Source organism: Bacidia gigantensis, assembly GCF_019456465.1.
Source record: "Bacidia gigantensis strain McMullin 20006 chromosome Unknown contig_295, whole genome shotgun sequence".
Lineage (NCBI taxonomy): Eukaryota > Fungi > Ascomycota > Lecanoromycetes > Lecanorales > Ramalinaceae > Bacidia > Bacidia gigantensis.
Window position 1 is genome coordinate 474939 of NW_025408608.1, and position 27758 is coordinate 502696.

Here is a 27758-nt window from a genome sequence, read left to right on the forward strand (position 1 = left end):
CTCCGATCCTGCTGATAATGAGTTTGAACTGATACCTCAGACGTTTCTGGTACCACCACCCTAGAAAGGCTACGCAGCCCAAGAATGCGATAGCACCAGCTCCTGTCCCGGCCCAAGTGTTTCGAGCGTAGTGTATCTCGTCTTTTGAATTGCTGCTAATCACAATCATAATATCACCTGGGTTCTGCCAATACTTAAGCGGTAGAGCACACAGACAATTTCGGAAAACGCCCATTATTTGCATCATAGTACCACCAATAGTCATGAATATGGCGGCCGATCCGGCTACGAAGGCCGTAGTATACCAGGCGTAAGCTTGCCACGAGGGACAAAGGGGATCTTGAGACCACGGGAGGCGAGTGCAAGGGTGGTGAGGTTTTCCTTCGTGTAAAAAGGTGCCCTCGATATCGCAGATCCACAGGGCTATGAGGACGATTTGACTGAGCATGTAGGTCAGGAAGGTCATTGAACGACAGCTCAAGCCCACCAATGGTGTGTAATAGGACGTCAAAAGCGCCAAGGTTGACGGAATGACAATCATCAAGTAGGCTAGGAAGGCGATCCAAGCCCAATCACCAGCTTTCATGTGGATTCTAAATCCAAAGTCTGACGTCGGAAATGCAGTACCACGGCCATGACGTTGATCCCAATCCCTTCTAAGACGATGTGCCCATACTCGCTTGCTTCGACCCCGATGCCATATCCATGCTGGGCGGTAGCGTGAGTCGTCAGTATAGGCAAGAAATCTTTGGGCTCGCAAATTGCAGATCGTGAGGGCGGCGTATCTGGCAGTAGGCTCGCCCACAACTCCTTCTAAAGTATTCGGGTTATTTCCGGCCAGCAAGAGCCCACAACATATCGAAACGTGCGGAATCGTCATCCACCATGCACCAAAAGCGAGGGCATGTGAAACGTTATTATCACCAAGATTGGCAAAGTTATCAATCAAGGTGTAGAAAAACGATCCGAGTTAGAAAGCAACAGGCGCTCCGACTGTCACCCCAAAGCTGTACTGGGCCGCAAGCATGGTCCGTAATTTGGTCTTTGCACTCTCGACGCTATGATCATTGACTGTGAGTTGGTTGCCGTTCAACACTGGCTGAAGGCTCGCAATTAGGCTTCCTTGTCTAATCAATTGGTTCCAAGGGGTGTCGTCACCACCTGAGGCGGTTTAGACAAGTCAGCAGTATTCCAAAGAATCCGTCAAGCAGGGCAAAATAGGAAAGTCTAGTCACCTTCTCGATCTGGATCGAATTGCATGTCAAGGTTGCCTACCAATACAATGAGTGCAAGGTGTGCTCGCTGGGCTACAGAAAGTCGATGATTCGTTATTTTCTCATCGAGGTACTGGAGCATTCGGCTATCGAGGGTTGCTTCGTACATGCCGCTTAAGAGAGTTGGGCCCGCCAGAGTGAATACAGTTACTAGCCATATTATTGTGTCAAGGATAGCGAGCAATCCAGCGGCAATAACGATGAAAGGCGTCCGAATAGCAGACGCCACTTCGCCAAGCGGAACATCGAAGAGGGTGTCAGGAATATTGATTTTGCGTCGTCGCGGGATGGAAAGGCAGAAAACTATTGCAGGGACGACAAAGCCTACAAGAGGGCTGACCCATTCATTTATTTTTTTGGTCTTCGAGATCTGCCAGCCTGAACGTAGGTCAGATAGATGACAAAGGGGACGGGAGGTTTAGATACAAAGACATAACTCACCACTACAATGAGAATTACACCAGGAGTGCGACACTTTCACAAGCGGCGCTCCGCCTGCATTGCCGATGTATTCCGCCCCACCTAGGAGTCGTGGATGTCAACAAGCTAGCAAATGAATAAGGAGAAGGCGTGAAATGATCCTGCGCCAAAGAGGGCAGGTTACCCAAGCATAGGATAGGTGAACATTGTGGCTTCAAATGAATGATGGCACGAAGGAAACCGATATCGAGAGGTAGATAGATTGAACGCAAGAACTGTACTCACATGGAAATTGGGCTTGTCTGAAGTCATCTGTGTTTCTATTGAAGCTGACATCGGTCGAATTATGAAGGGTTAGGATACTATTGTCAACGATGAGAGAGTTCCGAACGGCCACCAAGCAGCATCGTTCTCCATCTCTTCCACCGAGTGATGGCGCTAGACGAGTGGCAGGGCGTCGCCCAAGTGTTGCAATCTGGGGGAATGCCTCATTGATCGTCTGGTTGGTGTTTGAATTCAAAGACGCAGCCGTGGCCAAAATAGCAAACCAAAGGCCACGCATTTATTAGGCTTTGGTCACGACGTACATGACAATCTTTCGCATCCTGAGGACCGAACCTTTGTGAATTGTTTAATATCGATGGTGACCACGCGGCTGGCTAGCGGTTTTTTATCTCTGAGCACCTCCTTCCACTTGATTCACTGGCGAACGTCGATTACTGCTGATTAATTGGTCGTGTAACCCTGGGCGCACGTGCTTTTCGTGCATAGCCACAAGTGAACCCTGCAGTCAGTCTCGCAAAACCACCAGCAGCCATCCTGGTTGGAGAGTGAATTCAGTATACCAGTCCATACAGTGCGTGACGTAATGATTGCATGATGATCAGATAGCGTTGAACGTGTATCAGCCCAGCTCATGGTTTGTGGCTCAAGTAGAACGATGATTAGCTTATACGTCGAGATCGATTCGTTTCCCAACTAGCACATATACCCCTAATAATCGAAAAACGGCCCACCCTAGGTATACACCGGTAACAATGGTGACTGGCCACTTTTGCCACTCCCGGTCCCAGTCAAGAGGGATGGGTACAGCCCCCAGCCAAGCCCCCAGCTACCAAACGCGTCAGCAAATATCACCATATCGGATTCCAATGTAACCAAACCATTGTGCCTACGGTAGCTCCCCAAACCTCATCGAATGGCAGAAATGCCCCAGAGATCTCCCTCCAGATGCGGGCGTTGACTCCATACACGTAGAAAAGCGGATATACTCCTAACAAGGCCATATGTGTGGCGCATAAAGCATTATGCCAAAAGTGTGTCGTGAATGGGGCGCCATGGAGGACGAGTATGACATTGAGTAGCGGAGTACCCAAGGACAGGGTAAGCACGAGGGAAAGGATCGCGGTCTGTGGGATCGCACAAATCAGTGATGGACTTTGTTAAAGCATTGAAGTATTAAAGCATAGCTCACAATGATCTTTGAGCCTGTCGTCGCCGGCGTTTTTGCGAATTGAACCCGTTTTCGTTTCGGAGTCTTCGACGGGTGGGGTGCAGTGGAGCTGCCATTGGAAGGTGGAAGACATATTACGCAGTACGCAGTCTGCAAGAGCACAATGGGGATTGTTGCCCATGCAAGGTGGGTCACTGGGTCATGAACGAGACTAGAGAAGCCCAAGAGGAAGAAGCCGAGCACAATCGCAGGATGTATGAGCGTATAATATCGTGCTGTATCCGTCGATAGCAGTTTTATTGGCTGAGAGGTAGGCACAATGTATAGTGATTCTTTCTTAGAGTTCGCCTGGCTGGCCTCAATTGTTGTTGTAGTCATGGTCTCAAAAAGCTCCAAGCTCCGAATTTCTTGTGGACTGATCTCATGCTTTCTTTCAGCCTCAGCCCTATGTGATGTGAATGACTAAGCATCAGGGGTACTCGCAAGCATTTTTGTCTCTGCCAGTTGCTCCTAAGGGAAGATCATAGCAGCATATTTAGACACGATTTCCCCATTGATCTCGGTCCAATATGAGCCTTCAGTCTTTGCACTCAATTTCATATCTCACATATTGCTAGCCACTAATGCATCTAAGTACTAACCACAAATCCTCGCCTAAATAAAGCAGATACTCAACTTAAGTGCCTCAGTCCCAGCTAAAAGCTGATATTCGCTCTTCAAATGCCTGGGGGAGGCCCTTTAGAGTGCTGTTTGACTTAATTGATCGAAAGCACTTTGAATGGCACTGTCTGAGGAGATGAAGTTGATAACGGAAGGCGACGGCCCAGAGACTCCTTCGAAACTAGCCTTCTTGTCCTTACGTTGATAACAGTCGCAAAGAACACTGCTTCGTAAGAAAGCTAGCCACGGTGACAGCCTTATATGATGCTTTAATGACCAAAGTCCTCCAGTAAGCCAAGACACATCCACTTGCACCTTTTCGAGTGTTCGGGTTTCCGAAGGCAGCCTTGTATCTGGCCACAGGAGGTGGAATTCATTAGTCACAGCGCTTTGACTTCAGATACTTGCGGTTCCTTCGGGCGTACCGTCTTGTCGTATTGTCCAAAGAATGGTTTACTAGGCACAAGTTACCTCCAGCCTTATGCATCTGGCTTGGTAGGTAGCAGCAAGCGCATACCTTGCATATCTCCGGCAGTGGTGCTGCCCAATACTTCAGTACCCTGCCGAGATGCCACCAATGACAGTGCTTATTGCCCATACACAGCGAATGCAGTGCTATTCCAGCAGTGAAGCTGGGCAAGTGCAAATATTGGTTCTTGTTCTTTCTTGCTTATTCCATTCGTCTGCTTTTTCCACCAGGAAATCCGAGTTGAAATTCTCCGACCCGATTCTACGTACTTATATTCTATGGGTCATAATGGCGACCACATTACAGCGTCAAGACGAATGGGCACAATTCCTACATGGGGAGAAAGCTAGAGCTGGATTTGTTGAAGTAAATGAAGCAGCCATATCACCGCTCTCGGACTAATACGACATAGCAATTGTTAAATGACTTCGAATCAGCCCAGAAGAAGCTACTCGAGACTGAAGAAGAATTGGATCGTGAAAAGGAAAATACTAAAAATTGGCATAAAAGATTCAAAGAGGTCAACGTGGAGCTCGAGAATAAGAATCATGATTTGGTCAGATGCCTCTGACATGGACAACATCATGTTATACTGCCGGTAGCTGATCGAACTTAGGATAGTACGACATTTATTTCAGTTTTGATTGATGGTGATTGTACAAATGTGAGCATGAGGCACACGTCCTTCAGCTTACCTAATGTGCTGTCAAAGGCTAATGAGGCCAACAATAATAGTTCCTTGACTCTTTTATCCAGGCCAAGGAGCTCGGTGGACAAGAAGCCGCACGAATGCTTCGAGATTGTGCATCAGACTACGTTCGTCGGGAGTTACCTCAACTTCATCAAAAAGCCAAAGTGCTGGTCCGAGTATATTGCAACTTTAAAGGTCTCAGCAAGAGGTATTGCGAGCTAGAGATCTTGCAAGACGCTGATGGTCTGGCTCGTTTCGCGCGAGGGTTCAATATGGGTGACCCTTTATGTGACTTTGTTGACGCTGGTTCGGGCAAAGAATGCTCGGACCATAAATTGCGTGGTGAGCCTCTGAACATCGATTTCACGTATTGCAATCTTACAACCCAGCTTTACCTGTTTGCTGTGAGATGGCTGAGTCTTGAGCAGAGTTATTCGAGCTCCATGTTGGTCAGATGCAGTGCAAACATATCATTTTTGGCGGATCAGCCGATAACGGTTACGCACGCCTATTTGGGCCGTACAGCAACAACATCGGCGTCCGAAACAGAGTGACATTGCTTGAAGGGGCACCTTTCGCAGCAGAAATGGTGTATCTAGCCAACAAATACCGCAAAACCTCTTTCAAAAGCATTTTCCGTGAGGAGAAGATACCTACCCGTAGGGTCTCTTTCTCTACTACGCCACCCAAATCGGTGAGCCCCAAGCCATCAACTTGGGCTGATACTGCAAGGGTCAACTCTACCGAATGGCAATACGATGTTACTCGAGCTACGACTCCACCCTCTTTGGAACGGACAGATGGTGTCTTTCGAAATGGTAGAGGACAACGAGTGGACGTGCCCATCAAGGTTTCTCCAACGCTCGTCAGCCAGATGAAGCCGAAGAAGCTATGCAACCTACACTATTTAGCAGGCGTCTGCAACTATTCTGATTGTAAACACAGCCATTCGGAGTCCCTTGACGGGAAGAAGCTTGATGCTCTCCGTGTTGTGGCACGCTTGGCGCCTTGTTCTCAGGGGCTTTATTGTGACGACGAGCTTTGCTTCTCGGGGCATCGTTGCCCTCGTGATCCGTGTATCAATGGTGATGGGCGGTGCTGGTTTCCACTCGAGATGCATAATGTGGACACAAAAATTGTGACTTAGCACTTGGCATTTTCATACTTTTGATTGAGAGCACTAAGAAGTTTGGGCAGAGTGATGATGATTCTTTCTTTCTATGTCTCAATGAAATTGGAACTAAATAACGTTGCTCTAAACTGTTGAGGATGATTTTGCCTACTTGTTCTCAATTAAAAAAAACCATTGGAACACTAAGAACTGCATCTACTTTCTGATGGCTCGTACAGGATCTTGTCTGTCACCCAGGGCATACTACCCTGAATACATTGGTCATAGCAAGCGATCGCCGTCAAAAGTTCGTCTGTACGCGGACTTCAGCCCTGAAATAGTTGGGAGGCGCATCAAACCACGAATAAAGAAACCTGCTTGGCTGGCGAAGGTTGACGTATCCGTTCTTGCAGTCCCCTAGCAAATATCCTAGACATTTGACTGGATAGGATGTACCTCAGGTCCCGTCTTTCGGTCAGGATCCAAATGGAAGGCCCTCTTACGGACGATGAGTACGGTGAAGATTAGGGGTGGCGGCGTGGGGCACGACATCCCTGCAGCCGCCCCTATCAAGGGCGCTTATCGTGAATAAGCGCCTGCCAAAAGGCATGCAAGGGCCCCTTTATCACTCCCCGCCATCCTTGCATCGATCATCTGATTCTGCCGGCTGACTGTTATGGCATGACAAAGCCGAAGGTGAGTCTTTGCAAAAGGCCCTTTGAGCTCTACTTAACTGCTCTTACAACTCTTCGCTTTCCCTTCTACACAACGCACAGTCTCGAGCCGTCCCCAAATAGAATCTCCGCCCTCTGACTAGCTATCAAGACCAGGACTCACGTCATCTGCAAGAACGGTGATGCGCAGCATTGACATGCAATGATCCTTGTCAGAACATGGTTCCTCGCCATTCAGAGCCAATCGTGGGGGCTAACAAACCACTACCCCCCCTCCACCTGTCGATACGCTGCTTGAGTCAAATACCTTCCAAGGCAGCAAGCCAATAACAACAAGACGGTCTACAGCCCCCGAGCCTACCAAAATCACCTCACCATTTGTGAACGGGATTTCATCTTCGCTCCCACTCCGACCACGGACTCGCTCGCCATTTAACCGGGGCCATGTGCGCTCCAGGTCTTCTGGATCAGTGCTACGTGCCCCTCAGATGGCCCGCGCCCATTCCTCTCCCATACCAGATATCCCACCTCGCTTTCCGCAACCCCGCCCTGCGTCGCCGCTTGGCCCGTACGGTCGCCATCAAAGCCCTCTGAGGAGACCATCAGACGACTCCTTCTCAAGCTTTGGCAATGATCTGGATATTGACCAGACAATAGCCGAGCATGCTGAATTAGAAGTGACACCTCGAGCGACCATCGATCATGAATCAAGTCTAGGTTCTCCATCCATCTCATCACACAACACATTTTCAAGAAGCAGACGGCGGCCATCTAGCCCGCTTAGTCACATTCAACAAGGACCATTAACGCCAAGAGCTTCACTCAGACCAAGCACCTCTACGCCTTCTTTAGCTAATGGCCAATTCAATGAAGCATTTCCTTCCACGCTTAGCATGTCCTCATCGGCTACATCGACGCCTTCATCGATGCGATCAAGATCACCCAGCATATCTTCGTTGGAAACTATACCCGACTCGCCTGATGCAGAGATCGAGGCAGAACAGATTGCTCGGTTGAAAGCTGCAGCAGATAGAGAGGAGCAGTCCGAAGAACGTACTCGGCGAAAGTCCACTGCTAGCTCAGACTTACTTGGTAGGAGTATGAGGGATAAGCGGAAGAGATGGAGTGTATGTGGAGCTGAGAGGAGGGGAGATTTAGACTTGGAGACCATTTGGGAGGATGGTAGCTGAAAGCGAGCATGGTACCGCAAAAGCAATCCAGCCGATGCATTTTGCCTTCCAAGGCCCATTAGAGAATTGCGGATGGCGTGGGAACAAGGGAGGCGATTACACACGGTTACACATCGTTATGGACGCTCGGCTTATGAAACGCTACGATGCGTCTTGCAGTAGAGTTGGACTTGAAGTGCATGTCATTTCCCAAGTCTACATGATTGAAAAGGGCGGTGCATAGCTTGTATGGCATTCTCCTGAGCTTAGGACAGGCTCTGGAATACTAGAACAAGAAGTAGCAAGCAGTAGCTACCCCAAAAAAAAAAAATAGTAAACAATGATCCACATTCACAGAGCTGTCATTTGAGATGAAATGAAATACAATTCGAAATCTTTTGCTCACGTCAATCTCTCGGCCTGCAAAGGGCCGGCCCTCCCGGAGCTGTGTCTGTCCGAGGGGTCACTTGCACTCTTCAATCATGTCACTGCGATTCACTCGCGGGCTTCATGCGTCTGCAAGACCGCCAATATAATGCAGAGTCACAAAAGACAACGAATATGAACGAGGTTCGGAACTACCGGACGTTCGTGCCATGAGGTCTCGTACCGGCTGGTAAGCTATCATCTGCTGTATGACTCTTATGCTCGCTCACGTCTGTTTAGTTTGACATGCCGTCAGAGAAAGCTCAAATGTGACGAAAGGAAACCAGTATGTGGACAATGTAGCAAGGCTGGCAGAGATTGCCAGCCATGTAGCGGGATCGCCTTTCGCCACCAACATAATGCCTCGATGAATGCTAGCAACTCAAATGGGGCACGCTTGAATGGATTCTACGCTTACAAGAATACGTTTGACGACAAGACTACATGGGTTGCCATTCCGAAGGAGCTGACATTCTTCAATACGACTGATCCATATCGCGACGATCTGAATGCAGAAGACGGCGATGGCAAGCTCGGCCCACAGACTCAAAGACCCATCTCAAGACCGCACGATCCAAGAATGCAGCAAGGAATCTATGGAGGAATAGGTACGAAGGGTTTGGAAGCTTTATCGGCTGCTGCTCTATCTACCCCTCCTGAAGCAGACATGATCTTTCGACCCGCATCATATCATAGACAAGAAAATCTGCCGCGGTCCGGATCACCGCATCGCTCCGTGGCGGCAGATCTCAATGCCTCTACAATATCCAGCAGCTCAAGGCCATCTTCTGATTCTTTCATCGAGTCTCAGATAGACCCCAATCTTGTACCGACGGTCACACACGGAAGTATTGCAGCCCCTTCAGATGCCGGAAGAAACTCTGCGAATAGCGAGCTGTAAACAGATGGGATTCGTATTCAAAGTACAAATACTGCAGAGTTTGAGTACCAGATGATATCTTCACTTAGAGAGTCCGCCGGGTCACATAACGATTTACCTGTGATCTGATAACCCTGATACGAAGTTAGCCGAATGAATTAAGGGCATGGGATTATTGATCACCTGTGATACCACCTGGGCTGAGGAGGGATGCTTGCTGGATTGCTTCAATCCTAAATCATCCTTCTTTGAAGGCGTGTAAAGAACCATGCCCATATAGACCAAAATATTTGAGTTGATAAGTGTAGAACAGCCTAACAAGTGCCTAGCGTCCAAAATAGTCTTGCATACATCATGGCTAAGTGTGCACAGCTGAACATCGTATGGATTCTCGAAGATCGTCTAGAGCGAGGACAGCCTATACATGCGGAGTCTTTAAATATTGAATTCACTTTGCAGATCGTTGACAGGAAAGAGAGACTAGAAGAAGAGGTCATCAAGTGAAGTTGCCATTCTCTTCTCAGTTGTCAATGGCTATCAATTACCTGAGTCCTCTGAATCCTGCCACTCAGCGCCCTAACTTTTGAGGTTCAACCAAGAGCAGTCGCTTTGCCTATCATCCATCTTGCCTGCTATCTCGGTGATCGCAGCCTCCGATTCACACTGATGTCCCATTAACATACCCTCCAATTTGGCGGACTCACTTCTGGTATCCAATTCTCCGTCACGCATCACTTGGCACATCCAGAGCTCCTCATTCTCGACAAATGGCTCACCTTCACTTTCACCTGCCATGTCTTCATCTCTCAGACCACAATAGTCCTTCCCCAGCGCGTCAATCAATTGCTGACAGACTATCTCAGCAGTATCTTGCTCCGGATTATCAGACTTTTGGCTCCTCACATACTCATTCTTGGACACTTTTTGCAACTCAATTGCCTCTGAAGCATGTTCGGTGTCAGAGCTCACCCTTCTTTTCTTCATCCGTTGGCTTGCTTTTATTGCTCTGTGATCATTTGGCCCCACTTCAGCAGTCGCCTTCGGCCCTTGCCCTGAGAACGTAGAAAAATGCGGACCAGCACAAATACAAAGTGGACCCTCAGTGACATGACTAAAGCCTTTCACAAACGAAGGATGGCTTGCTGGGCAATGTGGCTTTGCCTTCTTGGTTCGTCCTTGTGTGCCAGGCTTGAGAGTGGGATTAATTGAATTACTCTCGTGGAGAATAGTTGTCGCTTCGACACCTAGAACTTGTGAGGCCTTCATAATATTCTTGGCTTGTCGAGTCGCGTGGATTTGAAAAGCTTGCTCGCGGAGGGACTGGGGACTTATCTTTGTGGCTCTTGCGGATGCCTTGGGTATCCAAGGGGAAAGGGAGTGGGACCCTGAGAAGGAGGAAGGGGAGGAGTGAGAGAGTGTTGGTTTGTGGCAGGTTTGGTTTGACATCTTCTACGTGAACAATTTGCTCAAATGTGGACTGCAGGTATGGACACGGAACAGGGGTTTCAACACTTTTAATGATATAATGGAGACTAAGAATCAATGACAATGGGACAAGAATATCATTGTGAACAAAGGACATAGCAAGAACTATTATGACATCCAGAAGAATGCTCGCTTGCTTTAAGCTTGGCCATAAAGCTAGTTCCTAGCATCTCGCGATTGTTCGTCAAGGATGTGGGATGCCAACTTTGCGTTGGACTACAGGTCGAGAGGCCTATGAACCAAAGAAATGTATTCGGTTGCTTTCGCAGGCACGATCTCAAGCTACGTGCAAGGCAAGTCTTCGGGGTATTCGACATATAGAAAGTAGAAGGACGAATGAGCCCCTGATATGGTAGACACATGGTGCAAGATCGAACAGACGCAGCGAACTCGGTAGTATTCAATATCTTGACGAGTAATGCCATTCTTCTGCTCATGATTTCCAGGGGCTGTGAATATAAGTGATTTTGAAGGACCAATTCTCTTTTGGTGAAAAGGGGGCATTGAAATCGCCTGCGAGGCTAGGATTTCGGCTAGCGTGGCATCAAGGCATCCTTCAATTACCGCAATTGGATTCATTCCTTGTTTCAATTGCGATTGAACAGTGTACTCTTCTTTCAACATGCTTTTCTATTTGTCTCCAACTATCATAGCTAAATTGATTTGCTCATAACCTCCAGCGCATCATCGAGAATCCAAAGCTTCCCTCTCAATCCATCCTCCATCCTCACATCCAGAAATTCACTCGGCGAACATGGCGACCGATTACTCCAAAAAGAAAGTCGCAGAACTTCAAGACCTCCTGAAAACACGTAACCTCCCCCACACAGGCAAGAAAGATGACCTCATATCTCGCCTCCAAGAGAACGACGCATCTAAAGAGAGTCAAAGCACAGTAAAACCCTCACCAGACAAGAGCGATGAAATAGACGACGTTGACTGGACTGCCGACGCCGCCGCTGCATCCACAGAGGCCGGCTCTACAGCCATTGCGGCGGGTGGAAAAGGCCAAGTGCCAAACCCAACCGCAGTACCCAATCAAGCCACTGCTACCGACCCCTCGAAAACAACCGACCTGAAAGTAGACCCACCGAAAGCAGACAGCGAGGACAAGAAAGAGGAGCCATCCAAGCCGGCAACAGATTTCACCTCAGGTCTGCAAGAGACGAGCGTGGATGACGAGATAGCAAAGCGTCAAAAGCGCGCGCAGAGGTTCGGCATACAAGAGGAGGCGAAGAGCGAGGATGCGCAGAAAGCGCTGGACCGGGCGAAGAAATTTGGGACCGAGACGCAGACACAGGAGGTGAAGGGTTTGGATCAGGCGCTGCCAGAACGGAGTAGGAAGAGGGGAAGGGGTGGTGATGAGGGGAGAAGAGGTGGTGGCAAGAGATCGAGGGTAAGAGGAGACAAGGGAGGAGCTGGTGGTGGAGGGGGGGGAGGGGGAGGAGAGAAGGCGAATTGGATGAGTGAGAAGGATCGGTTGGCATCCGAGGCAAGGAAAAAGAAATTTGGTCTTGCTAGCTAGGGAGTCGAGGGATGGGACACCTTGAGGAGCTCAGTTTTGGTGGCTCTAGAGAGTAGGCGATTGCAATACCCGGAGGAAAGCATGGAAGCTTGGTGAAGGCATTGGTGGTCATCTAGAAGCAAATATTGGAATATATCTAATTCCCAGCTTTTGGGCCAATCGGGTGGCTGGAATACTTATGGCTATCATTTTGCGATCGCCGCTCCATCATAGACTCAACCCATTTTGCCATGTCGCCCATGCTTACATCAGGCTGATACAGGCCACCATGCCTCGAGACCCCCTCATCGGCCTTGTGGGAAAGCCATCCTCCGGCAAAAGCACTACCTTGAATAGGTATGCCAACCCACATTCGCAATTACCCACATAGCTTTAATCCCCCTCCAGTCTCACAGACGCAACTTCCAAAGTCGGTCAGTCACCCAAACGTGCCTCGCCTCAATTTCCCACTGACCAAAGATAGGCAACTTTCCGTAAGCAAACTTCACTCCCTCCGGCTTCCCACATAATCATAACCCTCCCTCCCGCAGCTTCACAACCATCGACCCCCAACGCGCAATCGGCTACCTCCAAATTTCCTGCGCCTGCGCCCGCTACTCCCTTTCCGCACGCTGCAAACCCAACTACGGCTCCTGCATCAACGGGCGACGATCCGTGCCCATCGAGCTCCTCGACGTCGCGGGCCTCGTTCCCGGTGCCCACGAGGGGAAGGGGCTTGGGAACAAATTCCTCGATGATCTGAGGCACGCGGATGCGCTGGTGCATGTGGTCGATGTGAGTGGGACGACGGATGCCGAGGGGAAGGCTACTAGGGGGTATGATCCCAGTCAGGATATTGTGTGGTTGAGGGGGGAGGTGGTAAGATGGATTGAGGGGAATTTGATGGAGAAGTGGGGTGGGGTGAGGAGGAGGCATGTTGCTACTAGTATGTACTTGTGTTACGTTGTGGTCGTGCGAAAAGGGGGAGGGGAGGGGGGAGGATGTTTCGGAGAGATGGGGGCTGACATCTCCAGAGGCAAATCCTGTCGAGACGCTGCAGAACCAGTTTAGTGGATACGGGTCTACGCCGACTATTGTGGCACGCACGCTCGACAAGCTGAAGATCAAAGAGCCGCTGGAGGCTTGGACACAAGAGACGATCTCGACGGTCGTGAATGCCTTTACGGATGAGAAGTTCCCTACGGTCATCGCGCTGAATAAGATTGATCATCCGGACGCGGACAAGAATATTGCGAAGATCGCGAAGATGCAGGATCCGAATTCTATTGTGCTCTGCTCTGCTATATCGGAAGTATTTCTGAGAAAGCTGGCCAAGCAGAATTATGTGCGATATGTTGAGGGCAGCGAATTTGTGGACACACGGGAGGATCTGATAGAATTGAGAGAGGCAGACGGTGGTGGCTTGAAAGAGTTGGACGAGAAGTTGAAAACAAGGATTGAGAATCTCAAGGATATGGTACTATACCGCTTCGGCTCAACAGGCGTGGTGCAGGTGCTTTCAAGAGCGGCGGATTTGCTGGGCCTGGTGCCCGTTTTTCCAGTGAAGAATATACACGGCTTTGGCGCTAGCTCTTCCAATGACGCTGTGTTTAGAGACTGCGTCCTGGTGAAGAAGGGAACGACGATCAGGGATGTTGCGAGGAAGGTAATGGGAGATGCGCCATTGGCATACGTTGAGGGTGCTGGTGGTGTGAGGGTGAGTGAGGATGAGGTTGTCGAGATTGGCAAAAATGATGTGAGTGGTATCTTGAGAAGGATCCTTGCTTATGCTAATGTGATGCTAGATACTTTCATACAAAGTCGGTCGATAGCCGGTGGGAACTGTCGAAGGCGACGTATTCTCGAAAATCCTGCTGTCACTCGTTGTGTGTATGCTCATGCGATCGCTTTTGGCATTCATACTGCCGCCAATAGCTGTCCCCTTGGATCACTTATCTCGAACGCCGAACGATTGCAATACGCCGGAATCCCCGATCTAGCTCAGCCTTTATGGCCCATCTACAGGACCTCACATCAGCTCCGACTTCGCCAAAACACTTGTAAAGACACTTACCCCTCCCCTTTCGTCGTTCATGCCAATGACAGGCCCTGGCGCTTCCGGGTGGTCTTTCTTGGCCTGCTCGTTCTGATTCCCCTTGTCCTGTTGTGTAGTCGCTTGGCTATGCCCTTCACCCCCGGATCGATCTTTTTGGCCAGACTTTGATGCCGAGCTTTGGACGTTGAGATGATCATCACGGTTTGTTATATGCTCGTCCGCTTGTCTCCCATCCCAATTAGCGGTCCCAGTGCCCGCCCGCCGAATAGACGTCAGTGGGAGGCGGCATATGGGTTGACGAGGTAGTGTGCGGAGCATGGAATTATTTCGTGGCTTGAGCATATTGGCCGGGTAGGGAGCAATATACTGGTGCCTTATTTATGAAGGTGAAGAAGTCCTGGATGCAAAGTCATCTCAATCTTGAAATGAGGTCATGATTGATGCAGTCTACATTAGTGCCGCGCTAGTGATTCTAGATCAAGAAGGCTAACTTCAGACTGTTTCATCCCATCAACATGCTACAAGAGACCTTTTTGGGTATAGACCACCTTGACGCCTGGGCCCATCTAAACAATGTCAAGTTCAATGGGGTCAAAGTCTCCTCAACATTTACGGAAAGAGGGTCTGTGTTGATCGCTACAAGGCAACTCTCTGATGAAAACCCAATACTTCTAACAGTTCCACGCGAACTTGTCCTCTCTCTAGAGAACGTGTGGGTATATGCGAAATGTGACAAGCATCTGACACAAGTACTAGAGGCTGTTGGTGATTGGGCCAAAGTACTCCGCACCGCAGATACGTGGGTATTCTGACTGACAGGGCTAGACAGCCCGAGGAGCAATATTGATATGCCTCCTTCTACAGGTAACCCACAATGCAACACAAGGACAGATTGGGGTGAAAAACCCTTTCAGCCAATATGTGAAGTACTTACCAGAAGAGTTCAGTATCCCTACGTTTTGGAACGAGGATGAGAGGGCACTGCTTGAGGGAACGTCACTGGATGCTGCCTTGAACTCTAAGCTGCAGAGTCTCGAGCGCGAGTTCGAGCATCTGCATGATACGACTCGAGCCATTCCTTGGTGCAATCGGCACTGGTGGGATGGCGAGGAAGGAGAACTATCCTTGGACAATTGGAAGTTTGTAGATGCTGCATACAGATCCCGAGCCCTTGATTTACCCGGGACTGGTCATGCAACTGTCCCTTGTATCGACATGGCCAACCATGCTTCTGGAGAAAATACAGTTGCCTTATACGAGACAGACGCAGATGGCAATGCAATCCTGCTTCTTAGGGATGGTAGAAGGATCTCAGTAGGCGATGAAGTCAGTATCACTTACGGAGACGACAAGGGTGCTTGCGAAATGCTGTTCTCCTATGGTTTCATCGAAGACGGAACCAGGTCTGCCAAAGAACTTTTCCTGAGCTTGAATGCAATGAATGATGACCCGTTGGGAACTGCAAAGAAAGTGGCTTCCAAGGCTCCACCTGGTTTCCGCCTTTACAAGAGGGATACTCACATCGACTGGGAGTCCGACTTTGTGTGGCTGCTGTGCATCAACGAAGAAGATGGTCTAGCCATTAAAGTGGCACAAAGCCACGATGGAGAAAGAGAGCTGCAAATGTCTTGGAAAGAGCGGAGCCTTGTAAGCTCCGCAAGCATTCGAGAGATGCTTCAAGTCGAGCCCAACTGGGACGTCTTCCAACTGCGAGCGATCGCGATCCTGCAAGCTCGGGTTGAAGAGCAGTTGAGAGGATTGAAAGACAGCGAGGAGCGAGTCCAGGCCATCCAGCAAGACGGAGAGATCCGAGCAGAACGCGAGGGCTATGCGATCGAGTTGCGAGATCTCGAACAGAGTCTGCTTCTGGAGGGTTACGAGGCTTTCGAAGAAAGCAAACGTGTTTTGCTGCAGTCACATGTGGTCCAAAAATATTTGGGCCTTGGAGCACAGGAAGAGGCTACTGGTCCGGAGGATGACTTTGCGTAAGCGCGCCATGGTATGTTCTAGCCCCGTATTGAGTCGTGTGATTGACTGAAAGCTCGTCCGCCTCGCGCCTCCCAGGTACAGTCATACAGACTTCATGGTAGGAGGCGGACAGAAAGTGTGCTCGGCGTCGGCCTTTTTCATCGAGATTCTTGTGGCGTCGTTCTCGAATGTCTTAGGGAGCTTCCTTTTGATGTTTGATGGTGTGGCCTCGATCTGGGCCTAGATCAATCGCACGTGGACCTTTTTGTCATGCCCGATTCCCCGCAATCTCATAGGCTGACTAGCCCCGACGGATGAAGAGCCAAGGATATTGAAGGTTGGGGTTTATGCCCCACCCCTGAGCTTGGTGGGAAGCACTTGCACCGGCTGTTGCTGACTCGTGCGTGCTGCTGCATTGGCTTGACGCCACTGCCACCACTTGAAGCAATGCAGTAAATGGTCCTACTCTCCCGCCCAATCATCCTGGACCCTGTGCCGGTTTGAAGGTGTTGCCAAGCCTGACCGAACTTATTTTCCTTCCATTGCAATTGCCGAACCCGCAAACCAGCCAAACAGAGACGCGGCTGTGCTCGGATCGTGCCTGCTTCATACGCAATGCATCCAAATTCACAATTAGTTATGAATGGGTGCCAGTGACATCAGATCTTCACCCTCCCTCTAAACACTCAATATTGCCAATAACAGTGCCGCGATCGCAAAACCACCCCTCTTCTTCCCTGATTATTATATTCTGGGCTGTTGCTATCACTCTCACCTCTGCACCATCCAGTTGCTTTGTTCGATGAACCAGCAAGATGCCGGGCATACTTCCGATGAAAGTGATCAAGGTGGGCTCCAATGCGCAGAGTCGCATTGCTCAAGCATGCGACCGGTGTCGGAGCAAGAAAATCCGTTGTGACGGCACGACGCCTTGTTGTACGCAATGCGCAAACGTGGGCTTCAAATGCAAAACTAGCGATAAATTGAGCCGGCGAGCATTTCCACGAGGTTACACCGAGTCATTGGAGGAGAGAGTGCGAGCTCTTGAAAGCGAGGTCCAGGAGTTGAAAGATCTCTTAGACGCTAAGGACGAAAAGATTGATATGCTGTCCCGCATACACGCCCACTCTCCTATATTGCATCGGCCATCGAGCACATTTTCAAACTCGACCAATGCCACATCTCTCACTAGCTTCGAAGACGCAATCCATCCAAAAGTGGAAGCTTCAGATTCGCAAGACTCCGAAGTATCTCCTGATGAGGCGTCACAGACAACGTGCTCTGCAGCTGATTCCAATGGCAGCTCTTTCGTCGGTACGTCCGATATGAAGCTTCTTTGAAATATTGTCTTCTGATTTTGCTAGATGAATTCAAAGCCAAGACACAAGAGTGCGACAAAGAGTGCCCGACGTTCAAGACCCAGGTTTTTTTCAACAGCAGCACTCAACGCACCCCCAACTCGAAGCATCATCCCGGTGGAGGTCCGAAGGTATTGTCTCGCATGGAGTCTGATAGGATGGTCAACACTTTTTTCCAAGAATGGTCTCCCCTTTTTCCCATCCTCGATCGCCAGGCTGTTCTCGAAATCTACGAAAATTACCTTACAGACCCCGATGAGATGAAATCCCAACAATCGATAGCTCTGTTGAATCTATTGTTTGGTATTGCGTCACTGTCCACTGAGGTTCGTATATTCATTCGGGCATCTGCACTCGTATACTAACGATCAGCCACATCAGGATGACACCATCGCTTTTGAAGTACACTGGCAGCCCGCGCTCGAAGCCATCATCAAAGACATTAGTATTCCTACTTTGCAATGTGTTATGCTTGCAATCATTCACTGTATTGCAAAGCGAGACTATGAGAAGCTCCCTAGATATAGAGCTTCTGCTGTCAAGCTCTCTCGTCGCCTAGGTCTTCATCAGAGCCAGAAGCGATCTTCCCTTTCAGAATCAATCACCGAAACACGAAAGCAGTTGTTCTGGACGCTCTACGTTCTTGACTCGTAAGTCTCATGAAGCTGCTGTTTTGAAAATATTTTGACCATTTTCAGATTCTCGGCCTCGCTACTCGGCCAGTCGCAGTCATTCGAAGACGGAGACATCACTTGCGAATATCCTGAAGGCGACGAAGACGGAAATGCTGAAGTCAGCACTCCACTTTCATTAAAGTCAGGCGAGACTCCTCGCCTCTCACGGGCGCCTGTTATTGTCGGTGGTGCCCGTATGCTGTCTCGAGTTTTGGACGAAATGTATCCGGTAGATGCGCCACGCCGCCTTTCGCTGCAGACTATCAGCGCTCTCAGCGGTGACCTTGACAAGTGGTGGGCGGAAGTCCCGTCACACCTGAAATTGGAGTTTGTTCAGGACAAGCCGTGTACGAACATTGTGGGAAGCAGATCGCCTTTCATAGTAAGTCTACATTGGATTAAGATTTTGTATCGGTGCTGACATATGCGAAGACCCTGGCTTACCACTACATACGAACTCTAATTCACCGTCCGCTCGCGAGTTGTAGCATCTGTAACCATAGATCGAGCTCAATAGTCGCTCTCGGAAGCTCCAGCAAGCGCATCGTACAGATTGTTGAACTTCTCGAAGAACGTCGACTGAGTTTCTCGTTCTGCCTCAACAAGAATCACATCATGACCATGGCTGGATTTGGACTTCTGTTTCAAACACTTGATTTTGATCGTCAAGGCAAGTTACATCAAGATAGCGGACGACTCCTCCGCTCAGTCGTCTCGACCTTGGATCGTAACAAAGCCCCCGGGGCCGCCGAATTCAAGAAGGTCGTGACTGCGACAACCAAGATTGACTTGGAAGTCAAGCCAGCGAAACCCTTTGTAATAAACCGAAATCAACGCCCGAAATCAAATGGAGATATGCCAGCGCCAAAACGCAAGACCAAGAACTTACAAAGGAGCCACGGGTCCGAGGGCATGATTTTTCACAATACCACGACCAGTCCGCCAATCAAACCTGAGGTCAAGGATAGTCGTCGCTTCTCTACCACCTCTCTGCCAATATATGATCGTAATTTCAACTATCCGAGCATGCTCAATCTCGGCCCTGACTTTCTCTACACTCATCCTCGGCCGGAAAATGTGATGGGATCTCACTTACGGCGGCCCTCCGAATCTCTACCGAATCTTGATTATCTTGATTTCAATAATGAGCCTCAGACCTCGTCTCAGACAAGTACGGGCAACACTCCGAAGAATTGTGCCACCACACCTATGAACTCGATCCATGACTTCGAGCAACCTCAAGCAGCACCGTACCTGCAGCCACCACAACAAGACGTTTTTTCATATTTATCTGAACTTCCACCCAGCATCTCCGAGGTTCCGCGAAGTAAGCCTTTTGAGTGGTGCGACGACATATGGAAGACTTCTTTAGATATGAATGTGCCAGGAGCAACGAGCTTCACAGAGGAGGAACTCACTAGTGGGGAGGAATTGAGCAGCTGCGGTGCAAGTGGACATTTCGCCTTTGGAGCTTCTCCACAAGAACATGGCTTTACGGGGGAGGATGACTTGCATGCAACACTTGGCTTGGGAATATGATACCCGATTATTCTGCTACATTTCCGGATTGGCCATTGATCAGTCATGCCGGCAAGTGTAATAAGTAATGTGAACCTTCTGATTTCCTTCGCAACCCATTACAGCGACACTTAGAATAGCATAATAATGAAACCTGCCATTGAGCTATGGCCTTGCATCCCATAATTTCGCATTAACGCTGATGTAGCTATTCATAGCGCTCCTTAGACTTGATTGGCGGCGCACCTCTGCGGCTTTGTGGAGGGTTAACTCCGTACTCATGAAATGACTACCACCAATTCCTCTATAAAATCTTTGACTCTTTAGTAGTTGAATTCCCCACGAGGATCTTCAAGAACATGTACTCATGATCTAAGATACAAATCCTTCAGTCGTTTCTTCGCTCCCGACTTTGTCAGGCCTTAGCAACGAAACAGGCTGCGACACCCCACCGTCCACGTTGAGCATAATAGCAGATCCATCCGTAGCGTAAGAATACGCCAGCTGAGTCTCTATTCTATCCAAAGAATACATACAAAATATGGACAAAAGAAATCCGTCGTCGTTCCAGCAGCTGGAGAAGGTTCGCCCATGTCGCCCGTCTACCAAAAAACACCCCACTAACATTCCACATAGCTTGGAGAGGGGACCTATGCTACAGTGAGGCCATTTGCTTCTTTCGCATGAATAGCAAGCGCTGATACCCTTTTGACCAGGTCTTCAAAGGCCGCAACCGCCAAACGGGCGAGCTGGTTGCCCTGAAAGAAATCCACCTCGACAGCGAAGAAGGCACCCCCTCAACCGCCATCCGCGAAATCTCGCTCATGAAGGAGCTCAAGCACGAAAACATCGTCTCCCTTTACGACGTAATCCACACCGAGAACAAATTGATGCTCGTCTTCGAATACATGGACAAAGACCTCAAGAAGTTCATGGACTCCCGCGGCAACGCGAACGGCTCCCTCGACCCCTACGTTATCATGTCCTTCATGCACCAGCTCCTGGCGGGCATTGCCTTCTGCCACGACAACCGCGTCCTCCACCGCGACCTCAAGCCCCAGAACCTACTCATCAACAACAAAATGCAGCTCAAACTCGCCGACTTCGGCCTCGCGCGAGCGTTCGGCATCCCCGTCAACACCTTTTCTAACGAGGTCGTCACCCTCTGGTACCGCGCCCCAGACGTCCTCCTCGGCTCCCGCACCTACAACACCAGCATCGACATCTGGAGCGCCGGCTGCATCATGGCCGAAATGTACACGGGCCGCCCGCTCTTCCCCGGCACCACGAACGAGGACCAGCTGCAGAAGATCTTCCGGCTGATGGGAACGCCCTCCGAGCGCTCCTGGCCCGGCATCAGCCAGTTCCCGGAATATAAGCCCGCGGCGCAGAATTTCTATACCCAGGATTTGAGACTCATATTGCCGCACATGGAACCCCCCGCCCTTGATCTTTTGACGAGGATGTTGCAGTTGAGGCCTGAGATGAGGGTTGGAGCTACTGAGGCGCTCACGCATCCGTGGTTTAGAGACTTGCCGCAGGTGCAGCAGGCTCAGGCCGGGAGGGGGATGGGTCAGCCGATGATGGGCGGTGTGTCTGCTGGTGGGCCGCAGGGGGGATACGGGGTTAATGTTTATCAGTGAAAGGGAGTTCTGGGCTTGCATGTGTTAGTAAGTGCCCGTCGATTACGACGTCGAAGTCGCAGCGAGAAGGGAATGTATGCGTAGAGAACGATGGTGTGAAGATACCCCGACATTAATCTTCCTTCATGGGTCTTTAGGTCAGGTCACAATGATAGAGCGTTGGCGTTTGCTTGCGGGTGGGGGTTTTGCGGCATGGCTTATCTTTACAGCATCTACTCTGCATCTCAGCTTCATAAGTGGGCCTATGGCCTTAAACGCTGTCAGAAGTAGAAGACGCACGAATGAACGAAAAGAAAATCCTTCAAAACAAGGATAGTGGGAAGGTCATTTCACTGAAAGTCTTTCTTCATTCCTCTTTCTGTCATCTACACAAGAACATATACCACATCATACCCGTCCCTTTCCGTCTCCCCATATAAACATATCAAACGTCAAATCCGAACAATCACGGCACAGTCCAGCCCTTGCCCTTCGTCTCCCTCTTCCAAACCAGCTGCTCCCCAAAAAGGGGTATAGGAATTCAAATCAAAAAGTCTTGAGCTCATTACCGGATGATGCATCATTAAGTTCGTGAGAAGGTCGTATCATACATGTATGTGGCTTATGTAGCCAAATAAGTTGGGTCTAGAAGTATTCTTCGGGGGCTCGCGCCGTTGGAGATCTGGGGTTTGTAGTCTGGTATGTATGTGCGTATTTCGGTATGTAAGTGTAATTGGTCATAGGTGGTGGGCTTGCGCCTTTATATGGTCTTGATTCATCGCAATGAATGCTTCGCTTGCTGAAAAGATGCGAAAAACGCTGGGAAAGAAAGTCAAAAACGAGTGAAGGTCGGACATAGTCAAGAGGAAAAAAGTTCTGTTGGCCCACACAAAGGCGTTGAGGTTGGTGAGCTCGTTGTGTGATTGAGGGTGGAGCGGTGTTTGGAAGGCGGTTTCTGTCGACCACGCATGGCTGAAAGTGGCGAAGATGATCAGAAGGATCGTGTCCTTCGTTTGTTGATTGGCTTCTGCGCATAGCACAAGAGCAATTTGAAGCCTGTCTCGCGAGCCTCGCACTCGGCAAGCAGTGCCTTATCATTCCACATCGTGCCTTGCAAGCCAGACTCGTAGCAGCTGGTGAACCACCACCGGCCTACTTTGGAAAGATTCTTCGCAATGCTCCCACTTGCCCGGGCACTATTTCGTTTAGGAGGCAGCTCTTTCCCAGAAGCCTCGTCGAAAGACTCAGCGCGGGAATTATTGACAAAGCCAGCCACTGGCACGTCGAGCGTGCAGCGGTTGAGATTCTCGAACCCTTTCTTGCCGAGCATTTTCTGGATATTGTCGCTTACAGGCTTCAAGGAGACTTCAGGGTCTTGCGTATGCTTGCGTTCTTTGAGTCCGCGTAGAGCTTTGCGAGCTAGATTGCCCATGTTCACCAGGTCGATGTCAAGCAGGCTTATCTCAAGATAACCACCTGGGCGAAGGACTCGCTTTAGTTCGGAGATTGCGTTGTAGTAGTTGGCATCGCTGGTTGCAGCCGGAAAGCGGAAGACAGCAGTTGAGAAGGTATCTCCGGCGAAAGGGAACGGGCGATCAAGTCCTAGGTAGCGGCGCTGTTGATGATTTTGAGGTGGGCTGACTCCTGGTATTGACGCAGTCGGCGCCACGTCATTTCTGAAGCTGCTGCTGAGATTGAAGACTTGCGTTTTTGGATAATTCTCTGCACAGTAGAAGGACCATTCATCATTGCCCAAGCCATCCAGAATGAGGACATTGTTCTTTGAGTTCGTCTGAATCTCGAAATGTGCAGGACTGAAAAGTACGCGATCAAAAGACAACCACCGGCTTGCCAGTAAAGCGTCGCGGCGAAGATAGATTTGAGAGAGGCGTGAAGCTGCAGCGGTCTGAGGAGCGCAGAAGCCAGGCTGCAGACCTTGAGCTTCACGCCCAGCAAGCGAATCAGCTTCAGATTCGATGGAGCTAGTGCTGTAGCGGCTGGTTGTCGAACGGCTGCGATGCTTTGAAGCTGTACTGTTACGATCATAGCTAGCAAGCAGGTCGGAAATAGTTCCTGGAGTCGGTGGTTGGGCATCGAAAAGCTTCCCTCGTTTCGGAGGCATTGGGAGATCTTTGTTTGGAGGAGCAGACGCCGGAGGATACGTTGAGGCGTGCTCCTTCACGGGGCTGCCAGATCTAGAGCCCGTGACTGACGAGTCTCTTCGAACGTGCAAGGGGGCAGGCTGCATGCGGATTTGTTGCGCTGTCTTTTCCATTGGATTGGTCCTTTCATTCCTCAGCGGAGTCGGAGTCTGAACAGTGTCGAGAAACTCGTTGTATTCGTTCCAGATCTCGTCATCATTAGGCGCAGCGCCGGGTCCTGGAACTACAGCTGTAGTCGCAGCAGCAAAACTAAGGATACCAGAACTGCTTGAGCCAGAGACCTCAGAGCCAATCCTCGGAGGAAAGGCAAGGAATTCGTCTGCCTGGTTGGCATGCTCAGATGTCTCGCTTGACTTCACCGGTGCACTCGCAGGTTTGCCTGAATCTAAGCTACCCCAAGGCCTTTGTGGTAGGGCTTCCGTCTGAACACCGAGAACTGGCCGCTCAGGTTCTGGAAGTGTTCCCGCTTCGACAACAGGAGGAGCAGAGTGTGGTACCGGATCCTCTCGAGGAGTCACCGGCCGCGGACGTGAGAATGATTGCGGTGCAGGGCGGTGAACATGGTCGCGTTTCGACACAACTCTTGGTATGCGGCCAACCTGTTGAAGCCTTGGCTTCCTAGGCTCCGAAATCGATGTTGGCTCAGGCTTCTCTAAGGAGACTCTTGAAGGCGCTTCTGGCTCTGGCGATCGTTGCAAATTGGCTTGCTTCGCGAATTCCATGGTCAAGGTCGGTGGAGAAGGAAGTAGCATTGACTCCTTGCGCTGTTCTCTCGCTGGACTGTGGTCTCTGCTTTGGAATCTTGAGTAGATGCTTTGATTGTCTGTCTCGGACGTAGTCCTTGTAAGCTGGCCAGATGACATTTGGTCGTACGGGTCCTGTTCGCTATTGTTCATCAAAGCATAGAAGGGGACCTGTCGAGTTTCCGTCACTCCCGCGACCTTAGTAGATAGGGCTTGTACAGCACTATAGTCGTCGTCCGACCTTGGTGCGGTAGGCACCGCAGGTCTCTTTGGGGAGCCACGTGCCCTCTGAAAGAAATTCCATTGTCGTGGAGACTTCTTCGGTTTTCCAGATCTCTTTGCCTTCAGCCAATTGCCCTCGTGGCCTTCGGAGATGTCATCAGTCCCTGAAGCACCATGAGTAGGCGAGACAGAAGACAAGAATGTGTCTCGGCTAGTCAAAGGAGCGGCTGCTGACTTAGCGGTATCAATAGGTGCTGGTATCCGGACTGGCTCTGCGTCTTGGAGGAGCTGAGATCGGTGAAGCGATCGACGGGTGGCTAGTGATGGGGTGCCACTTGGCTGATATGGTTGATTCAATACTGGCTTAGAGGGATCACCCTCCCTCTGAGGCAGCCTTCGGTTTACATGGTGTAATTTGTGAGCGGGCTCCTGTGCAGACACCTCGGTCCGAAGAGGTCGTATCTGTGAGGCTGGAATCGTTCGAGCAATGCTATCCAGCGTATTGTTTGAGCCTTGTGCACTTTCTGACATGTACACATCGTTAGCGCTTTCAACATTACGTCCACCGCCAGTAATTGCTCGAGGTGCCAGTCGGTCGCGATAGAATTCGTCAAGCTCAGGCTCATCGCTCCTCGTAAGGCTGCTTTTACGACTGCTTGGTGTCCTCCCAATGCTAGTAGAACTCGTTGACCGGCCTCTACTGGCACTCGTAGTTGCACTTCCACTACGCCCTCTTAGAGCATACTTTCCATAACCTTCGTGACCAGTTCCTGCCGCAGGGCCTTTCTTGGCGGTCTTTTCTGCTTGTTCTGACAAAGGAGTTTCAGGCGGATGCTTTGCTCGTCGTGAGAAGAAGCCAAAACGGCTTGAAGACTTTGCCGATCCAGCACTTTGCGGACTTAGATCTTTCGAAGATTTTACGCTGATGAGACTAGTTTCCAAGGATGGAGAAGGCCGAGAATAGAAGGGGCTTGTTTGAGTAGCCTGACGAGAAGCCAAAAGATTCGGTGATGGCATGCGCGAGGGCTGGACGGAGGTCACATCTGACGGTGATCGGCCGAGGCCATGCTTGAGTGAGCGACTCGAGCCAAGCCTAATTTCGGGCTCTGGTCTGTCGGTATCGAAGGAGTCACGGCTTTTACCGTCCGAAGCTAGAGCGCTGGGCTGAAGCCGAGGGGTGTGATCTGTAGGTGAAGCTAACGCTACGTTCAGCTGTGGGACGCCGTCGCGACTTGGTCGTGGTGGAGCTGTCCTTGATCGCGGTGGCTCCGCATCTGGTTCCAAGGGGGACTCTGCCAGTCGCTTGGCATTCATCTGACGCTGCTCAAGCCCGTAATTTAACGAGCCTTTGCGCTGTGGGAAACCCTGAGGTTGAGACTGAGACTGCGAAGTCGATTCTTTCTTCGAAGACGTGCGCGTTGGCAGGTTTCCAGCTTGCGGCGAGGAGCGGTCTGCGTAAGCAGCTCTACTGGTACCGGTTCTCGATTCTGGCTTCAAAGTCGAAGAAGATGACGATGAAGTGGCAGACTCCCGTACCGCTGTCAGTCCTGTGTTACGAGATATTCCATTGTCCTCATGATGTATCAAGCGTTCTGCAAATCTGTTTCTTGTGACTGGCGGGCGACTTCGAGATGGGCTAGTCGGTCGCGCGCGAACTGGAGCTTTTGCAGGAGTTGGTACACCTGGCGATTGAGACGACATTGATGTTGGCGTCGATGTTCGACTGAAAGCGCTAGGCGACTCAGACCGACGAGTGGAGGAGCCACTGTCTTGGGCATATGTCGGGGTGGGTGGAGGGAAAGTCGGAGTGGAAGAAGGTGGCATGTTGTTGCGGCTATTGTAGCTCGCCATGTGAGAACTCGACGTGGCGAATTCTGCCCCCAGACCTAGTCCTCTCGGTATCTTTGCTACAGATGAGCTGGAAGTCGGTGGAGCTGTCACTCCCAGAATGGACCTTGGCCCAGTATCTGTATAGCCGCCGGGTGAACTTTTGCTACCCAAGTATTGCCGTGAAGGTGTAGGCTCGTAGGAAGATGCAGAAGACTCTGTCCGTGCGTAAGCGCCATGCTGCTCTATCGATGGTGCTTTCCTTCTGAGCACATGTCTAGGTTTTCCTGCTTTGCTTTGGATTGTGGTCTTCCCGGTTGAAACACCCCCAAGAGACATCGCTGATCCAGCGTCAGATGATGCGCCTGTATTCGTCCTTGCAGAGCTCACGCCCAACGCATGTTGTCCTGCAATTCCGGGAATGTTGGAGGCGGTACTCGATACGTCGCCCTTCGACTTGCTGTGCTTGTTTCTGGAGAAAAAGGACGTTGAGTGGCTGACAGGTTTGGAGGTACTCGGTGTGTTAGAAGTCAGCGAAGGAGTCCTTGACAAAGCCGGTGTCTTGCTCTTCTTATCCTCCTTTTCGGTCTGCCTCCCAGACCGGAAGCCAAATGCTCCCCGTGAAGCCATGTTGCCAATGGACTTCGCGAGGCACTGAAATTATATGTACTTGTCGACTTCATGGAAAGAAAACATGGAGCAACGGAGTGGTTTCTTTGTACAAGAACGAAAATGAGTCGGCAGGACCTAGTATGCGGTCAACGGTGGGCCGCTTCTTGACCTCTGCGTGGGGGAGCTCTGTGCCGTACCTGCGGATACAAGGTACCTGTCCTTGCCGACTACCTGGTCATGAGTAGAAAGAACCCCGTGACATTCACGTGTTTAAGTACAGCGTGAGCCACAGCCTGGAATTCCAAGATATTCTCGAAATCGCAAAAAGATTTTCGGCTGCCAACGCAGAGTGCCGGTTAGGTCAGCACAGCCACAGGTACCATACAAAAATAGTACAACGGCGGTGACAGCATTCAGAAAAGTCAAAGCAACTGCAAACGCATGCAGAAGCCGTTCTTTCAGTTGTTCGCGAAGAAATCAAATGAAAATTGTCTGTCAGAATGAGCGAAAACGCTGCACGAGCTCTGTCCCGGTGAAGTGGGGACTTGCATTTTTGAAGGGTGGCACGATACTTGAGCCAAAAAATTGGTGCCGGCGGAAGTGCAACTCCAGTACAGACCAGGGTCGCTATTGGCGCCTCATCTAATCGACCATACCCTCGGGGGCGAAAAGCAAAGCGATCTAAGTTTCTTAGATCTGTCGCAGCCGGCTATCAATACCCCCAGGCATTTGAGCCCGCTGCAAATCACGATACTCGATCTCCTTCATTCAGCCTGGCTT

General features: G+C 50.3%; 11 protein-coding genes across 11 annotated transcripts; 8 read left to right on the forward strand and 3 right to left on the reverse strand.

The window, feature by feature from the left end:
• Positions 1–4564: 4564 nt before the first annotated feature.
• On the forward strand, positions 4565–6114 carry KY384_008207 (uncharacterized protein; the record flags this gene model as incomplete). Its single annotated transcript, XM_044816696.1, has 4 exons — positions 4565–4642; positions 4689–4832; positions 5012–5309; positions 5396–6114. 4 exons carry the CDS (start codon positions 4565–4567, stop codon positions 6112–6114), a joined length of 1239 nt encoding a protein of 412 aa, XP_044666061.1.
• A 645-nt stretch (positions 6115–6759) lies between these two features.
• Positions 6760–7942, forward strand: KY384_008208 (uncharacterized protein; the record flags this gene model as incomplete). Its single annotated transcript, XM_044816697.1, has 2 exons — positions 6760–6774; positions 7241–7942. The coding sequence occupies 2 exons, from the start codon at positions 6760–6762 to the stop codon at positions 7940–7942; spliced, it is 717 nt and encodes a 238-aa protein (XP_044666062.1).
• A 772-nt stretch (positions 7943–8714) lies between these two features.
• KY384_008209 (uncharacterized protein) lies at positions 8715–9248 on the forward strand (the record flags this gene model as incomplete). Its single annotated transcript, XM_044816698.1, has 1 exon — positions 8715–9248. The coding sequence occupies one exon, from the start codon at positions 8715–8717 to the stop codon at positions 9246–9248; it is 534 nt and encodes a 177-aa protein (XP_044666063.1).
• Positions 9249–9803: 555 nt separating this feature from the next.
• KY384_008210 (uncharacterized protein) lies at positions 9804–10673 on the reverse strand (the record flags this gene model as incomplete). Its single annotated transcript, XM_044816699.1, has 1 exon — positions 9804–10673. One exon carries the CDS (start codon positions 10671–10673, stop codon positions 9804–9806), a length of 870 nt encoding a protein of 289 aa, XP_044666064.1.
• A 793-nt stretch (positions 10674–11466) lies between these two features.
• KY384_008211 (uncharacterized protein) lies at positions 11467–12237 on the forward strand (the record flags this gene model as incomplete). Its single annotated transcript, XM_044816700.1, is given in 2 exon segments — positions 11467–12108; positions 12124–12237. The coding sequence occupies 2 exon segments, from the start codon at positions 11467–11469 to the stop codon at positions 12235–12237; spliced, it is 756 nt and encodes a 251-aa protein (XP_044666065.1).
• A 268-nt stretch (positions 12238–12505) lies between these two features.
• On the forward strand, positions 12506–14048 carry KY384_008212 (uncharacterized protein; the record flags this gene model as incomplete). Its single annotated transcript, XM_044816701.1, has 5 exons — positions 12506–12573; positions 12625–12654; positions 12768–13162; positions 13251–13972; positions 14022–14048. 5 exons carry the CDS (start codon positions 12506–12508, stop codon positions 14046–14048), a joined length of 1242 nt encoding a protein of 413 aa, XP_044666066.1.
• An 85-nt stretch (positions 14049–14133) lies between these two features.
• On the reverse strand, positions 14134–14614 carry KY384_008213 (uncharacterized protein; the record flags this gene model as incomplete). Its single annotated transcript, XM_044816702.1, has 2 exons — positions 14134–14151; positions 14291–14614. The coding sequence occupies 2 exons, from the start codon at positions 14612–14614 to the stop codon at positions 14134–14136; spliced, it is 342 nt and encodes a 113-aa protein (XP_044666067.1).
• Positions 14615–14787: 173 nt separating this feature from the next.
• Positions 14788–16261, forward strand: KY384_008214 (uncharacterized protein; the record flags this gene model as incomplete). Its single annotated transcript, XM_044816703.1, has 2 exons — positions 14788–15075; positions 15137–16261. The coding sequence occupies 2 exons, from the start codon at positions 14788–14790 to the stop codon at positions 16259–16261; spliced, it is 1413 nt and encodes a 470-aa protein (XP_044666068.1).
• A 794-nt stretch (positions 16262–17055) lies between these two features.
• On the forward strand, positions 17056–19811 carry KY384_008215 (uncharacterized protein; the record flags this gene model as incomplete). The annotated part of the gene is made up of 5 exons (XM_044816704.1): positions 17056–17554; positions 17605–17924; positions 17980–18248; positions 18297–18654; positions 18705–19811. 5 exons carry the CDS (start codon positions 17056–17058, stop codon positions 19809–19811), a joined length of 2553 nt encoding a protein of 850 aa, XP_044666069.1.
• Positions 19812–20331: 520 nt separating this feature from the next.
• On the forward strand, positions 20332–21433 carry PHO85 (negative regulator of the PHO system; the record flags this gene model as incomplete). Its single annotated transcript, XM_044816705.1, has 2 exons — positions 20332–20373; positions 20507–21433. The coding sequence occupies 2 exons, from the start codon at positions 20332–20334 to the stop codon at positions 21431–21433; spliced, it is 969 nt and encodes a 322-aa protein (XP_044666070.1).
• Positions 21434–22403: 970 nt separating this feature from the next.
• On the reverse strand, positions 22404–26996 carry KY384_008217 (uncharacterized protein; the record flags this gene model as incomplete). Its single annotated transcript, XM_044816706.1, has 1 exon — positions 22404–26996. One exon carries the CDS (start codon positions 26994–26996, stop codon positions 22404–22406), a length of 4593 nt encoding a protein of 1530 aa, XP_044666071.1.
• Positions 26997–27758: the final 762 nt, after the last annotated feature.